Raw genomic sequence first — 17,627 nt, forward strand, 5'->3', positions numbered from 1 at the left:
GGATGAAGCCCTCTGGCGGCTGGGAAAAGCCACAACAGCATCCAAGTATGTACGTTAAAGCGCCAAGGCACATAAAATTAGCAAACGCTGCACTTTGCTAACACTCACTGACATTAAGGTCTTTCAAACCACTAGTATGGGTTAACTACAGACAGAACCATGTGTGACAATGCAATTTACATCCTAGATAGGTTTTTGCTTTAGAACGAGACAGACCCGGCTTCATGGCACCTTAATGTACGGCACGCTCAACATCATCTCCTACGCCAAGACACCTAGCTTGTCCTCTCACTTTCAGCAGACCCCACTACAACGTAATCCAACTTTCACAATTATATGAAGAACATCTCAGCCTGGATGAGAGACAAGTGCCTGAAGTTCAACACGGACAAGACCGAAGTACTGATTTTTAGCAGCCATACACACCCCCATCTGGAATGACTCCTGTTGGCCAGAAAAACTCAGACCCACCCCCACTCTGAAAGATCAAGCCCCAACCTTGGCCTCATCGTCGTTAGCGAATTCTCCATGAAAAAACACATCAACGCCATCTCAGCCTGCTTCCGAACGCTACAAGGAATCTTCAAGTGGCTACCCACCTGCAAAACAGTGACGCAGGCCCTCATTGCCAGTTGTCTAGACTACGGCAATGTACTCAACACAGGTTAACTAATGAGAAGAATCCAGACCATCTAGAATGCAGCAGTCAGGCTGATCCTCAACCCGCCCAAAAGAACCCACATCTCCCAGCACCAGAGAGACCTCCACTGGCTCCCCATAAAGAAGAGAGAAGAGATGCCACTTCAGGCTTCTGACCCACGCCTACAAAGCCCTCCACGACCAAGGACCAGCATACATGAAATACAGCCTACACTTACACTAACCTTCGCTCCACTCACCTAGCCCTTGCACATACACCGCGCACATCTGCCAGTGCCGCACCAGAGGATGATTCTTCTACCTCGCTGTCAAATTCTAAAAGGCCCTTCCCCCCCACCTTCGAACAGTACCCTCATTGGCAGACTTCAGGAAGGCACTTAAGACCTGGCTATTCGACCGAGAGCCCCAGCGCCAGTATACCCTCATGGGTGATAAGATGCACTTTGATTAATAAAGCAGGAGATGCAATGCTGGAGCAGCGAGCTTACACACATGGATTCTGGCTTATACTTCAGAGATCAGCAAGCCTTCCACAGAGCCTCCTATAAAATTTGCTGAAGGGCTCTTAATATTTGCCTTAGGCTGGTCATGTCACAGATATGCAACAGCTTTTCCTGGAGTGAGGCCCCCTGCCTTGCAGGGGATGCAGGAGCCTTCTTTCGGTCCTGTCCTAAAGCCTGTCCAGGATTGAACAAATTATTCCAGAGGTGCGGCTCGCTGCAGAGCAGTGACCTGCAAGGAATAGAGAACTGACTGAACGAAAGGCAGATCTTCCTAGAAGTGGGAGTACGAGAGTTAAGAGCACTCCTGCAGGTGACCTTATACGCCACAGACAATAATTCTCACCAAGGTTTAAGAATTTCAAAACGTAGATAAAGATTTTAAAGCACTACTGGATGAAAAGATAAAGTCTCCGTCACAGTGATGGCACAATAAGCGACCAATACAGTTTCTGACCTTCGGGGAGACAGCAGTACATTTTCAAACGGATATGCACCTCATTAATGATCCCAGTCTACTGAGAAGAGTGTGGCTGCCGGCTCAGCTTCTCTACTGTGACGGTGAACAGGACTCTAAGGCGAGCTTATCTGTAAATATAGGTTTACTTTACTCCACGGTTCTTCATGGAAGGTCTTGAATAATCATCAATCAAAGGACGCTTGAGCACATCACCCCTATTTTGAAAGAATTGCACTGGCTTCTACTCCCTCCAAGACAAAACTTCATGGTTTGCTGCATCATCTCCACCTGAGAACACCCACCTATCCCGCCTCAGACTTCAATGCTCTGCTGGCATGTCCAGTACTAAGAGCGCATCTTTTGCCAAGCTCATAATCCAAAAGACTCACAATAACACCCATGCCAACAGGCTTTTTTGTCATGAGGCCCAAAACTCTAGAATGACCTCCATTTCCATCTCGGGCTTTTGAAGAAAAAAACATTATACTTCTTGATCTGCAGTAACAGTAGTACGTTTCACATTAAGGTTTATATTTTCTTTACATAGTGATATTCATAGTCTATGCTTGTGTTTGTACCACTAAGTTGCAGTAATTGAATGCGAACAATCAATCCACTTCACTATTACCCACTGCAAAATGCTTAAAAATTGCAGTAAAATATCTGTAATTTGTAAAGTCATAACTGTGGTTACACCATATCAGCGCCTGTCAGTATGGACTCACTAGTTGACCCAGTGGAACCCTTCTTTGGTAAGAAACTACTACTGCTGTGCACATCAGCAAAAAAAACAACTAAGACAATCACAAAATAAAAAACAATTAGAGCTTGTATTTTCAAATCGTGACCAGGTATCTGGAAAAAACATTACGTTGGAGGAGCTTTTCACCTAACAGTGGTCAGTTTACTTCTTTGAGACGAATTCTCCTGGTTCATGTAATTGGAGGGCAGGTAAACATTTCTAGTGACGGATTGCTGCTGCCATCGAAGTTACTCTCTCACAAAGTTTCTTAAGGTCTCAATGCAGGAAAGGGTATCTAGAGGATCACAGAAAGACAGAGCTAGTCCCAACAATACAACTAGGAGTCAGCAAGACTGACTTCAGCAGATGTGTGGTGGCGATCTATAGGGATAACATATATAGACTGGGGCTAAAGCCTTCCAACTCTCTCCCAGAATCCATGGGATAATTTGAAACAATAGAGTACTCTGACCAAGAAAATAGGTCAAGGTAGAAAAAAATGTAGAAAAGAAGACAAGCAAACCTTTGATCTATATAAAATAAAGTGGGAACTGGCTATCATACGCAGCAATTTTATAGTTTATGGGTGCAGCTCTTCACTGCATTTCATAGAAAAAGGCAAACGTAAATGTATTTCTTAAATCGTGCAACTGCAGCAAACTTGCTTGGTGTGGAAATTATGCACTTTGCAACGGACCTATGAGCACGGTCAGTTATGTGACCATAACTACTCCAGACAAAAAAAGCAAGTGGGTCAGAGCTGAGTCACAAACATTATGAAGAATAATTAAGTAGACCAGCGAGTCACCATGAGCATTCAAATATAATACTACATACTAGCTAGTAAGTAAGGCATTCCCATATTTGCAAATTAAATAAAGATATGTCACAGTAGATGGAATTAAAACAAGCATTTGCTATGCAATAAGTCACACAGCATTAAAGTTTGAGTTACTGGCATTGTAAATGACAATGCTTTGCATTAATTTTTGTCTTTAATTTGCAATTGGTATATAAACATTGTTTGCACAAAGGCATTCACACGATACCCCCCGATTGACGAAACCAGTTTGAGGGTACCCATATTCAAATGAACTTTTTAGGACTAACACTCTAACCATGGTTTACAATGTGACCAAAAATCGAATGTGGGCAAACCATTCCACCAACCGATACCCCCAATTTGTAAATACGTGTAATGTGCTCCGTTTGGTACTGTTCCATCTACATGCGTCTCATCATCAATGATTTGTAACCTGGTTTTAACTGAACCACACAATATAGTTCTTATGCATAGCACCTCGATCTGCCTGTAGAGGCATACACTTCACAAGAGTATTATATGGAAACAGACGAATACAGGAACGGGTCTGCAGAACACAGGGGGACACACAGAGAGGCTACTACCTGTAAGTACAGAACCACACTGTACAGAAAAAATATGGGGCGTGGTACTATGTGGGAATGCGCACACTTACAAAATTACACCTGCAATAATATCACATGGAACACTTCCTGCCTGTCTGCCCCTGTACCTGTATCGCCTGTACATAACACATCAGTACTGGGAAGAGGCACACGCAAGCAGGGCAAAGACAAGTGTTTACACGAAATTACATATAGGGACAGACTGTGGTCCGATGCCCGGCAGTCAATAAAAACAGAGACAAAAACACACATGAATGCGAATTATACGTGGAAACGACAAATACAATGAACCGTCACCAAGAACGAGTTATGCAACGTGGAAAAACTTCAAATACAGGAGAACATACAACACGGGCGGGACGGGCTGTGGATGACATTTTCAACGTGGACACACAGATCGTCACCACCCCTCCTCCAACAACACACAAACCCACACACACATTTATCCGATTACGGGCGCCGCTTTCAGTCTCCAGGCGAGCGCAGCCTCTGGTTGGCGCAAGTATTCACTTGTGACAAACACGGACCCTTTCCTCTATGTCAGGGCGAAAGATTACCCTCTAATAAATAACCCCTGCTTACCCTCTAGGTAGTGTGGCGCAAGCACTCAAGGCTAATCTCCAGAGTACATGTAGTCAAACATTTGCAGTATCACACACAGTAACCACCAACCCACCACACAATGACACCAAACTGTATTTCTGTGAAAATATATCTCATATATATATATATATATATATATATATATATATATATATATATATATATATATATATATATATTGCGCTCACACTTCTCTCCGGTCAGAAGAAAAGATCAGCAGCACTCAAGGGAAAGGGATGCACGGTGATTTATTTTATATATATATATATATATATATATATATATATATATATATATATATATACACATACACACACACACACACACACTTTAAGCAGGCTTTCAATACAGGCTTACGACTTTGCAGGATTCCAGTTACTTATAAATATGCCACAGTTCTTAATGAGCTTGTTTCAATCTTTGAACGAATGTCACTGGGTCTCAAAATGACCTTTCACAGCTTAATCTTAGTCCCACAATGGTCCAGGCACCGTGTGCCGCGTGTGGACCCCTTTCGCTAACGCTTGTACGCTTCGCAGCGCTTCAGTTCGTCTCGTACGGTAAATCTAGAGCGGCCCCGCTAAACCTCACGCGTCTCACGTATGAAGCGTACGGCGCTGAGGAAGGGGGGCAAGGCGTACTGGGCGCTGGAGCTGTGCGGTTCGTACCAAGGCCGGGAGACAGGATGGGGATGTCTCCCAGGTACGGCCACACAGTGTACGATCGTTCAGGGGTCTCGAGGGGGTGCGCGCCTCACGGACTTCGGGTCCGGAGCGCAGCGCATGTCGCACACAATAACAGTACCTTCTGGTGGGGGATGCGAAGTGCACAGCAGCGGGGGTCAGTTCTCTTCACATCGCGATGCTTCTTGGGGGCAATGCTAGCTACTGCTAGGCAGGCGTAGGCGGGGGGGGGGGTTGGTGTGCTTGTGTGTGCGACGGCGGGGGGGGGTGTCTCTGTATGTGTGCGTGCGTGTATGTGCGCTCGTGTGTGTCTCTGTATGTGTGCGTGTGTGTATGTGCACTCGTGTGTGTGTCTCTGTGTGTGCGCATGCGTGCAGGGGGAGGTGTGGCTGTGTGTGTGTTGGAGCTTCCCAGGAGATGGCCACGGCGTGCGCGTTCTCGCACGCGCGGTCCACTCCGATCACCTTTTGGAAGATGCGCGTGGCCAGCTCTTGTCTCCTGGAAAGCGGAGTCGCTCACTATAGGTCTCTGGCGTGACCGCACTTTCGCGCGGTTAATGCCACGAGACCTAAAAAAAACAAGGTATGGTTTAAATGAACTGGAAGAGTGGTATATAGGTGTCCGGTTAGGCTGACGTCAACCATGAGCAATGTAATGTATGCAGCCAAAGGAATCTTAAGGACAAGAGAAGGTAAACCTATGAAACTTAAACAATAGAGGAATCTTGTTTGATGAATGGCCCACTGTTCCATACCATCAAAGCTTTTCATGCTGCCTTGGCTAATCCCTTCAGAGGCCACTGTTCCGTGGGGAGGGGCTATAACGGCGCTCTATTGATCATGTTTGCCATTTCATTTTGAGTGCAAGGCGATGGGGGCCAACTGATGCAGATAATGTTTGTAAGTGATGTGGCGAGGGATGTTTTGAGGACCACAATTCTGACTTGTTGTCTAGTAAATAAAACAATAAAATGTGTTTATCAAAAAAAAAAGAAGCCACTGTTCCTGGCATATACCTAACTAGTTCCCAATATACTACTCACCAAATGGATCAGGGTGAGGCAAAAAGAACTAAGATATTTGTCCATAAATAACATGGCGAGGTAAGCATGTATACCGATTCTCACCATTTTCAATCTGTTCTCTAGGTTCCCAGAGCCAGCAATAACAGTGGATGACAAGCATCTTCCAGGCTTCGCAAATGCCGATAAAAACCTAGGATCACATATGTCAGCAAAAAAGCCACCTGGTAACAAATATGACCAAAATAAAGAATAAATCCACTGTGGAAGCCAGTGGAAAAAATATACCTTACATTGACAAACAACGTATGTAAAAGAGGACCATCTTCGAATAAACTAGTTGATCATTCCATCAAAACCATATACCACCCCTTTCAGAAAGCACGCCTCCAACATATGTAAAGTCCTGTACAATAAGGAAGCTACCTACGCACAAACAGTATTTGGATCACATTGACTCATGCATACTTAACATAACAGAAAATAAACTCACATTGAGAGACCAGAAGGGCAAGTGAAGCCAACTCTGCTCCAGCATTAAGGATTGACTGGCTGGCACTTGACAACAATAAGACCCCTGCTCTTTAGCTACCCAACCATCCAACAGTACCTTTCTGCACGTCCTTAAAAATGCCAGAAAACATTTTCACCACATTACTTTGAAAAACTCCCTTTGAAAAGTTGGAGCGTCTTCTGACTGTAAAGTCGAGTAGATTGCCAATCAATGTTTATAATTAAGATTCAGATCTACAGTGACATCGACTTAAAATAATACAATCAAGTTAAAATTATGCACTCAACAATGATTAATACAAATGTTTTAAACTTTCGAAATACTTAAATGTAAAACACAATTTCATTGAGGGGGTGAAATATCAAGTGTGTTGCCTTTTTTTCGTACGTACACCATATGCCTGAAAGAGGGGTTCCAGGAAGAGGTGCTGATTAAAGTGCAAAGCAGGGCAGGTAAATAAAACATTGTACATATTTCAGAAATTCGCTCTTCGAGGAATAATCCAACCCAAACGTCAGTAACCACATTTATGGGTAGAATGTTCATAAACAGCAATAAATAAAAACATCGGACTCTATGATGTAATTTCCAGGATAAATATGGTTGAGGCTGGTCTTCAAAACCTGGAGACAACAATGTTCATCTTCATACAAGAGGCCAACATATAGAGCTATTCCTAATCTGTGTTTTTAGAAAATATTTAAAATTGAGAGTACAACACTTCCAAAAAATCAGCTTCTCTCAAATAAAAGCGTGTAAGGGCTTGCTTAAGATTTTTAAAAAGAGTACACATTTTTTTATTCTGACCAAAACGTGGAGAGCGAAAGTGACTTCTTACGCAAGCTCATTGCTAGCCAGCGACTTAGCACAAGATAGCAGAAAATCACATTACATAGGTGCTCGACGAGCCCATTTCTATTCAAAGCCCCTTAATTGGAGCCAATGAGTTTAATTTACAGATTTTCCAGAGAATGTTGCTATTTATTTTATTCAAGAAATCCCAAAAATGTGCATCAATTATTTCAGTAGCATACAACAGTGAATATGGTATTTTTGCTCAGTAAACTGGGAGATGTTTAAAATGTTGATGCCCATAGTCCTATAAAGAAAAGAAAAGAAAAAGAGTGCATTTGCATGGGCCCGGACCTTACTTACGATGCCAGAAATGTGTTCCTTCTCTTGTAAATTGGCAGAAAACGTTTTCCCTAAATAGACATGTGTTAACTGCATCCATTACTCGATTTCCCAAAGACTATTTATAGCTTCTAATCTTTTTACAATTTTTACCTCGAGAAATCAGCACTTTACTCTTCTGTATATTAAAATTTGAGTAATGGCTATCTGCATATTTTTGTCGCTCATCTAAGTGACTCTTTTGGAGTCAGACCTAAAACCGCAATATCGCCTGCATTTAACAGCGAAGGTATATGACAGGGACCCAACCTCGGAGCATCTCCTGCTACTTTCTTCAAAAATGAGGCAAGCCAAAAATATGTACAGAATATAGCAGGGGAGCCAATAAGCAACCTTGCTTTAAACCGTACTCTGTTGGGATTTTTGGGGAAACCCCATGATCACCCTCAAGCAGGACATGGAAGAGTGCAATGCCATAACATTAAGTAGTTTCATGTATATTCAATGTACGAAGTATGCTCCACAAGGTGTGTCTGTCTACGCGGTCGAAAGCTATTGATAAGGCTACAAATGCTGAGTAAACAGACGTAGGCCTAATATATTTCTCTAAAATACCCTGAAGGCCAGTAATATTGTAGAGTCGAACTATTTGACCTAAAGCCTGCTTGTTCAATTAGAATAACATGGTTATCTCCGCCCCCAATTTCTAGTTGTAGAAGAACACTCTTGGCAAATATTTTCCAAAGCAAATTGAGTAGCGTTATTTGACTATTATTACAAGCTTGAGTGATCGAACCTTTCATATGGAGGGGAAGAATAATACCGCCCGTCCACGAAATAGGAATAGTACCAGTTGAATAGCCAAATTTAAACAGAGAAGCTAAATAAATTGATCACAAATCTTTCTCCAAGTTTATAAATGTGATTGAAATGTGGTCATGTCCTCTGGCACCAGATAATAAAGCATTGTGCATGAAGTTCCTAATCCAAGTTTCATTTGGGCAGTATATATCTAATTCCTCAGGGCAAGAGGAATGGACAGGGAACAAGGACGTACCAACTGAAGAGTTAGCAGCGCAAAGATTCGAAAGATAGATTGTCCACTCCTCATTGGGGATCATACATACCATGGGCTTTACACTGCTTCCACTGGCTGTTGCAATAACCCTCCAGAAGCGTCTCAGATCTTCATGTTTTGTTGCCTTGAGATCTATCAAAATATTGTACCCCTGCAGTTTTCTTCTACTAAATTTTCCAACGAGCACGCCTCCTTTTTAAGATTAATTTCCTTTTATTATGTGAGAATTTTAAATATTGCAGCCTTCGAAATGTATTAATCAGTTTACTCTGGTGCCACTCTCTATTGTCATCTATCTGATTATTCCCAATAGTGGGGGGAGTGCCAGATGGGAGGTCACTCATATAAATTTGGCCATGATCTCATCAAATTAATCAAAGGATATTATTCACTGCTCTAGTCGTTCATTTAGGAAGTTAATTAAGGCTGCATTTAACTTCCCTTTAATACACCATCTGGACCTAGGTGTCCATCAGCCACTGCACCTGCAGTACCCATAGGTACTCAAACAGTCTCTTGAAAGACACTGAGTCATGTCCGAGGTTTGAGGCCTTTGTGTACACACGCCTGTGTAATCTGGGATGCAGATCCATGGGCCAGGACAACATACAGGAACTACGAGATGCAAAAGCTTCCAGATCATAAAAGGTATTATAATTATAACTCCTACATAATAAGGAACAGGTTAAACAGAATTTTAAATTCACCAGACTCAAATCACAAATCCACACAAACAACCCTGAATGCACTTTGTCATCATGCGTTTATTTCTGGTATTCATGCGTTTATTTCTGGTATTCTGTAGATCTGGTGAGTTATTAGGAAATTAACTTTCGAAAAGAACACAAAAAGTACATTACACATTAACAGGAAAAAAAGACCAGCACTTCCGTTTCCTTTTATTTTTACTGGCTCCTAATGATAAAGATAAAAGCATGTGGAAAACTGAGTTTTCTAATCAAATGAGTCCTACTGGTTGGTCCGCATTAACAGCGTATGGACAAAAAAACAAAGTAAACCACAGAAATCAATACATCCCCACAGGTGTTGTTGACAAGATAAAAATACTGTTCTGAAAGCTATGCATTCCCTAAATCTTCCACTTGCTCCACAAGACTTGAAGCTGGTTTTTGACAGTTAATTATTAAAATGGTGAGGCTTTCCTTTCTGCTTTGTTTAAGCCTCTCCCTTGTAAATGTTTAACAATAGGCTGCTAAACTGCCACGTCTCATACATAAAAATAAACCACTTTCCCATCTCACATGTAACCCGAGGGGGGACTGCAAACCAATGCCTCATGTACAATCACCAGCTATGCTCACAATTACACACCGTTCCTGAGAAGGGAGCAGCAATTTACATTTTTGTAGTTCACCCACCGTTACACGCTTTTACAATCGTAGCCATAGCCATCTCACACAAACTGTGCACTTCCGAATCAGCAATGTGAATAGGAAAGGAATTTAAAAAATCTATAGGTCTACTCACAATTTTGGAATATGCAGGGTAGTACTCCTGTAGTACTTTTTTTATATACTTTTACACAGGTCTGTGAATTAACTTCAAAGCATCCAAAATGGGAATATTTACATAAAGGAGTACATACAGAAGGGATTGAGCCCTATTTGCACTTTTAATAAAAGGGAGCGGGGCGAGGCCCCAAATTCATCTCGCCCGTTGCAGAATTCCAAGCTTCGATGGCGGAATGGGCATGACCGATCTTCACCTATACTACCTGGCCACCCGGCTCCTTGTAATGCACCACTGGTTCACTGGGGGATGGTCCGATCCGGCCTACATGACGGAGCACAGAGATATGGATATCCCCCAAGTTCAAGCGTACTTATATGGATGCCCCATACCTAAAGCGATCCCGCCGATAACCATGGCAGTCCTGGTGGCGTGGCGCATGGCCCTGGGGCACACACAATGGGACAACCGTCTGACCCAGCACGCACCTCTGGCGGGGCACATGGCTGGGTGAGGTGGCGTCACTCTCGGGGTTCAAGCAGTGGGCCCTCATAAGGATCTCTCTCCTGGGTGAGCGACCACATTAGGACGTTCCAAGACTTATGGGGGCGGTTCACTCTCCACGCTTCAGTAAATATCTACAACTTCGTCATGTCCTCAACATACATATTTCAACAGGCAAGTCCCTTCCCGAATTAAGCCCACCAGAAGCTCAAGTTATGATGGGGAACCTGGGGAGGGGTGTGGTTTCCCGAATATACCGTACCTTTATTGATAACGGACCAGCAACTCATGATCCACTACGAACCCGTAGGGAGGGGTGGGTCCTCTGGAGGACGAGGACTGGCGCGACACCCTCATGGCCCCTAAAACAGTCATGTCCTCAGCCAGTCTCCGCCTTATTCAATTATACTATCTCCAGGCGGCGTATATCACCCCAGCATGTTTACAAAGAGAAGGGCTGTGTCCCTCCCCAAACTGCGCGTGCAGCAGCCATGCACCTGCTGACTTCTTTCACATGATTTGGACTTGCCCTAGCCTTGGCCCTTATTGGTCGGGCATTGAGACAGAGCTCACACAGGTTCTGGGCTGGACAGTTCCCCACGATCCAGTACGCCTTGTCTTGGGGGTGATGGGAGGGAATGGATGGTTCACAAACAGACAAAGCATTTCTTGGGACTGCAGTCACGGTGGCCAAGCGTGACATTGCAGCCTCCTGGGCGCAAGCCAAAGCCCCAACAGTGACAAAATGGCGCCGTGGAGTGGACTGGTATGCCGCACAGGAAAAATCCTTATTCGAGGCCCGAGGTTGCCCCGCCAAGTATAACAGAGTTTGGGGTAAATGGCTGAACCTGCTGGACTAAGTGCACAAAACTTCCCCTTTGTGTATGGGTGTAATGTTAGCGTGTTATGGTGGTGCCTCCGCCTAATATTTTGTATGCTCCACAAATGGTGTTTGCGGTAAATGCTTTTACTATAAATTCAGTTTCCCGTGATGCTAACATGTGTTATCTAAAAACCAATGAAGTTGATTATCAAAAAAAAGAAAAAAGAAGGATGGTGGCATTTCTGGGGCGAATCACAAAGGTATGTACTAGTACTCTCGTAGTGCTGCTTTCCATACTCGCAAATGCTTGTGTGTAGTGATCAGTATATGATTACCATTGGGCACGTCAGCATTTTTCTACTTCAAAGTATAATGATTTGTATTGTTCAGAAGCAGTCGCACTTATCCATATAATAAGTAAAGTGTGCGACACTGCCCCCAAACTGGATTTTAAACCTAAAAATTAAGATAACGATGCACTCTTAAAAACACTACATCTCAATAAAGATACTGCCCTTTTTTTTTTAAATCCTCAAGATTACTACAAGTAGGGAACAACACACAGCTGTAATTAACTGTAATGAAGAAAACTAAGTGAAATACAGCCAAGCAGGCATGATCAGAAAATTCATACTTAATTGACTAAGTACTACGGCATCTCTGCAAATGAACGAAACTAGTTGTTTCACCCATAGTAATCATTAGAATGCATTTGTGAGGGCAATCTAATTAGATTAGCTTCTAAAGAGATTGGGTTGTTATTTTTCTTTAGCTTCACACTTCCTATGTCATCGGAACGTGTCTGTAATTAAATAATAAGAAAAAATAAAACCAAAATTCACAAGTCATTTATTTTGCCCGGCAACAAAACTTGCTACTTTACTAATTGCAATCCTGTTTTTTTTTTTTTAGTTACACGCACATATAGGATGCTTCTGTAGACATTACTTGACTCACAAAAACTAGCTGAGTCAGGAAGTTGAGAAATATTAACTATATAAATTATTCAGAATTCCTGCCAACAAATGACAGAGTTGCACCTATGAATGAATCTACAAGTTGGTTTGCGAGCTTTTTCTCCATGGTGTGACAAGACACTGCCTAATTACACATCTCATTATCCTGAATTACAGCACCCCACTGTTCTCTTTATGGGTATACACTTGAGGATTTTAAACACATACAAGATATTGGGTTGCAGCCCATTGCCCGTTGTTTGCTAGGATTTAATTCAAAACTTGTTTACACCTATAGGGATTGAAAGGTAAAAGTAAAAACAGGATTTGGTAAGAATTCATTTTACAATTTGGCAGCAATCACAAAATGATCAAGGATATATCAATGGTTTCTAGTTATAAATTACTAGTTAGACATTATTGACGGAATGGAGTATACTTCTCAGTGCAGAACAGTCTACCACAATTTATAAGCACAGATTAATACTACCGCTAAAAGAAACAACTGATGGGGGAAAGAATAGGTGTGATTTTTCTTGTAGACACCATGAAGTCTTTTCTTAAACTGAAATTATTAGAGGATGTCACTGCATGGCAAACATACTGTGCAAGCCTGTGTTACTCAATATAAATTAAGTACACAGCGTGATGCAGGTAAGGCCCTGATGGGCCTAACAAAATGATAACATTAAAAAGAAAGCACAATGCCACTCACGATAGTAGGAATAGGGACATATATAGAAAACCATGTAGCAAATCTGTATTGAGTATTCTAATTTAAGATATACTCTGGCTAAATCATTTAAACGAATTTACAGAGGTGAAGGAGAAATAAATACATTGTGTTTAAAGAGCATCAGATTAAAAAACAGAACTAGTCAGAATAGTTGCGGAGTTGAAAAACGAATGTGTGAGCTTACTTCCTACCCACAGATGTTTGCTCTAGAGAAAATTAGGAGACGACTGAGCATCACAAAATTTGCACCAGCCATCTCACACCTTTATTTGTAAACATTTAATATCAACGTACAAATGTTACCCCACATAGGGATTGTGATGGGTATTTTGTCACCAAACATGCAAAGCTCTCCCCATTCTATGTCAGCCTGCAGAGGTCAAAGAGTATGTGACTGGACATTTTTTCAGAGAGGCTTGCAGCTGTCCCCAGGGCACTACCAGGGGATCTCTTTAAATCTTTTAGTACTATTTCTCACCAACCTGGTTCGTTCGAGTGGTTTACATTTGCCGAGTCAGGCAACATCTATTGCTTTGTGGAGGCCATGTCCAATCTGGTAAGCCGTTTTGGCACACTTACAGTGTTCCCAGCAGAAATTCAGAGCACATTAGACCCTACCACAATCGGACTATAGTGGCGGTAATGACTTATGCCAATTCATTAATTAACTCCTTTGTTTAAGGCATTGGTTATGAAAAGTGCCACATAAGTGACAAGTAATGTGGCACAGGGATTATACTAGAAAAATGGAAAGTTAATTTAGCGTCTATAACGAAGACCATCCTGATTAACCTCATGAAAAAAAAAAAAACATAACATTTTGATCTCAAAGCAAGAGCTTCCTAAGGCGGTTGCGTATCTGGTTGTACAGCTACCGGGTCATACTGATGCGCAAGGCACTGGAAGGCCAATATATTTGTTAGTCTAAATTAAAGTGTTCTGATTCTTCTAATGTCACATGGCGCCTCACTGAGGCGAGGGGCCTGCATGATCTAACTTCACAGCAATAATTAAGACCTACTAAAGAGTGAGAGGATTATTTTATATCCAAGGTTTTGGTAGCATCTTTCAGAATTATGCACAATTTTTTTTTTTTTGCAGGATACAGAGATGGAAGCATGGCTAACTGTTGAATAAAACTGAAGGTTGTTTTAGATCAGGGCTACTGAAATTATGCAATTCTATGGCAATTTCAATATAATTATGGATTTGCTGCATTTGCTGCACAATTCATCTCCTGCTGCATAATTTGCAGATGTTTTATTTAAAAAAACAGTTTATAGCTCAAGTCATCAAAGGTTACCATAAATGCAGAGATGTGTGTTGCTGTGCTTTGGAAGCTAAAGGTGGGCAAGCCAGAGATACCTTGGCCTGGCTACAGACAAATACCTGGCCCAGTTTGAGGTCATCTTGGAACCTCAAGCCCAAAACGAGCTGAGATTTCTTAGCAGGCGATATGGCCAGATGTCTACTGGTGCGGACCATGTATCATCAGGAGTCGAATCACTGCCTCGGCTCCGCATCCTGTCAATCCTAGTAAATCTTCCAATGCTAAAAACAGCACATGTAAGGAGTCTGTATCTGTTGTCAACCACCACTGTAATGCAAGGTTCAAGCAATGTAAAATTCCCCCCAAAAAAATGAGGATTCTACCGATCATCAAACGTCTAATCTGATCCTCCAAAAATTAAGCACATAGCATTAACAATTAATGGCAAAAAGAGATACCAGTCTAGTGGCTGAATTGCACTGTTTGAAACTGGATATTCTGGGATAAATCCAAGCCTCCCTCCTCGACTAAACTGTGCGGTCCGTGGCAACTACTTTATTTCGCTGAGCATCGTTATGTTTATTATCACAATAGAGCACCTACAAATGCTTGAGTTCAGGATGTGCGCTGTACAAAAAACTCGTTTGTTTTAATAGCCTATAAAGTTGCTTCATTTATAAAATGAATCTAGACCCGCATACTGGACAAATGACAATGGACTTGGATTTGTGTTCACTGATAGTATTGGCATCAGGGAAGAGGCAGGGCCGATTCTCAGTTCATGTTTAAAAATGCCCACTTTTAATAAATACTTTTCAAATAATTTTATGTACTAAGGTGAAGTGCTTCCTAGTCAACCCTACCTCAACTCCAGTGGCACTAATTTAAACAGACATCCACGTTTCCGTTTCCAAGAACACAGAGGCTTAGCCTGACAAAAGGCAGATAAGATAACCAGTGTGTACCCAAATGTGTGCAGCCGCACTTCCCACAGGCTGTGTGTGGCCACGTCCCATTTCCCTTGAGGAGCATCTCTTACATAGGTTGGTTGCGTGCCTCTCTCTTTAAATACATAGGGTCACCACGACACATATAGGCTATTTTTCACCAGTACAATCACGAGCTCTCTCTTTTCTAAACATTCGAGTGTTAAACCCTCTGAACAACATGGGCTTTTGGCTTGCACAATCAAGTCTGCCTGGGGAAAGGAGAGGGCAGAAACACCGTACGAAAGTGCATAGAATAACCAATAATAACCACAGAGCCATATACCACTAAAAACAATAACCTACCGACAATCCAGTTCACGACACAGACTAGGACACCCCATCCGTGCACATTTTGAAACCAGATATACTGGTCTTTACCTGGCACCCACATCCGCCCCCTCCCAAGCATAGGTTACCCTGGCACACACAGGGAGATTATTCCCTGCGCACCCGTCTTTACCTTTGAAGAACTTGAGGGCGATATTGTAGATCTCTTCCAGGTTAAAACCCCACCGCTGCTCGAGGCTCAGATCCTCGTTCTCCTGGTCCCCTTCGGGAGGTTCCTCTGGCCGGTGGTTGTGTACTACCGCCGGCTCCTGCTCCCCGGGACCGGGGTCTGGGCTCAGCGTCAGGCCATCGATGGAGACCTCGAGCCGCTCGGCGCCCACCACCGCCATGTCCTGATGCGCTCAGAGCCGGGAGCGGCGGCCACGTACCTACATCCGTCTCAACCCTGACCCTGTCCACGGCTTCCGGCAGCGAAGGGAGCGGCGCGGGGCTGGATGGAAGCACTAACGTCAGAGCTGGCTGAGGACCTGTCAAAATGTAAACATAAAAAGAGGACACGACGCTCACATTTAGACAAGGATGCACCGGAGACGCCATGTCGGAATGAGAGGATTCTCAATCGCTGGAAGTACTGATATCCAGAAAAAAAAGTCAATTTATAGATACAGTTCTACAACGTTGGAAAAAAATGAGCTTTAAATTTAAAAGCGTTGTTTTACTTAAATATGCAACTAATGCGTCTATCATTAGCTTCTGTTAATTTAGAATAATTTCTGGAAAATGTGTGAAGATGAGGTAGAAAGACAAGCGCACGTCATTATTCTTGAATATTACAACAGGGATGTCTGGCGCCTCGCGACCTAAGGTGCTACATCATCACCAATACGGTCTTCTTGTTAACATTCAGTCGTCCTGGAAACAAATGACGTCTGTAGCCTCGCACTCGTTTTAAGTGAACACTGAAGAGGCCATCTTGGTGTGAGAAGAGGTCGGTCTCCAGAAAATACTTTTGCTCCGTTTGGATTTCTAGTCTAAGCATAGAAGGAGGTGGACCTGCTGCTTGCTCTCAATGCCAGGGCTTTTTGGTCGAGCTTGGCCAGCGCATGCGCTGCTCTGCGAGGAATGCTGTATTGGAGTATGGACTTGAAGCCCGACCACTCTCCGCCCATTAATGTAATTGGCTTGTGTCATTGTCCTTCGAAAAGGCTAGCCTCTGATTCGTTAATAGTCTACTTAGTCCCTCCTTAGTTCCGCCTTGTCTTCATTTGTAACCTCCCATGAGGACTGACCCTTTTACTTTGGTTGTTACAGGGTACTCTTCTTAGGTTGAGCCTAGAACCAGCGTGCATGCGCTGCTCTGCGAGGCTTATTGTTGAGGTAGGTGAATAGAAGCTCTGTCCACTCTCCGCCCATTGTCTGTCCTAAATGCTGGCTTCTGATTCCTCAATAGGTTTATTAGTTCCTCCTTGGTGCCTCCTCCTCTTAAGTTGTCACCTCCCATGGCAACTCGCCCTTTCACTTCAGTTGTTACATAGTAGGTGTTCTTAAGTGCCTAAGCACTCTTTTTATTATGGAATTTATCTTGCTGCAGGCACAAAGTGTCTGCCAGCAGTGTGCGTGTGTTTGCATTCTGGAGCATCCGTTTTCAGCTTTAGCGTTTTCGGTTTCATACGTCTTTATTTCGAAATATTTCATCATAAAAGACATCATAAGAACACTTTAACCTTAAAAATTGCAATATACATAATAAACACATATTTCCAGCATA

At 42.8% G+C, this 17,627-nt stretch overlaps 1 protein-coding gene across 1 annotated transcript in view; it reads right to left on the bottom strand.

The window, feature by feature from the left end:
- The window catches only part of ACBD3 (acyl-CoA binding domain containing 3), a 180,055-nt gene extending 163,680 nt beyond the window's left edge, over positions 1 to 16,375 (bottom strand). Inside the window, exon 1 of the mRNA XM_078647548.1 lies at positions 16,032 to 16,375. Coding sequence (XP_078503674.1) covers positions 16,032 to 16,248 — 217 coding nt within the window. The 5' untranslated portion in view covers positions 16,249 to 16,375. The remainder of the gene's footprint in view (positions 1 to 16,031) is intronic.
- Positions 16,376 to 17,627: the final 1,252 nt, after the last annotated feature.

Source organism: Lissotriton helveticus, chromosome 6 (genome assembly GCF_964261635.1).
Source record: "Lissotriton helveticus chromosome 6, aLisHel1.1, whole genome shotgun sequence".
NCBI classification, from domain to species: domain Eukaryota; kingdom Metazoa; phylum Chordata; class Amphibia; order Caudata; family Salamandridae; genus Lissotriton; species Lissotriton helveticus.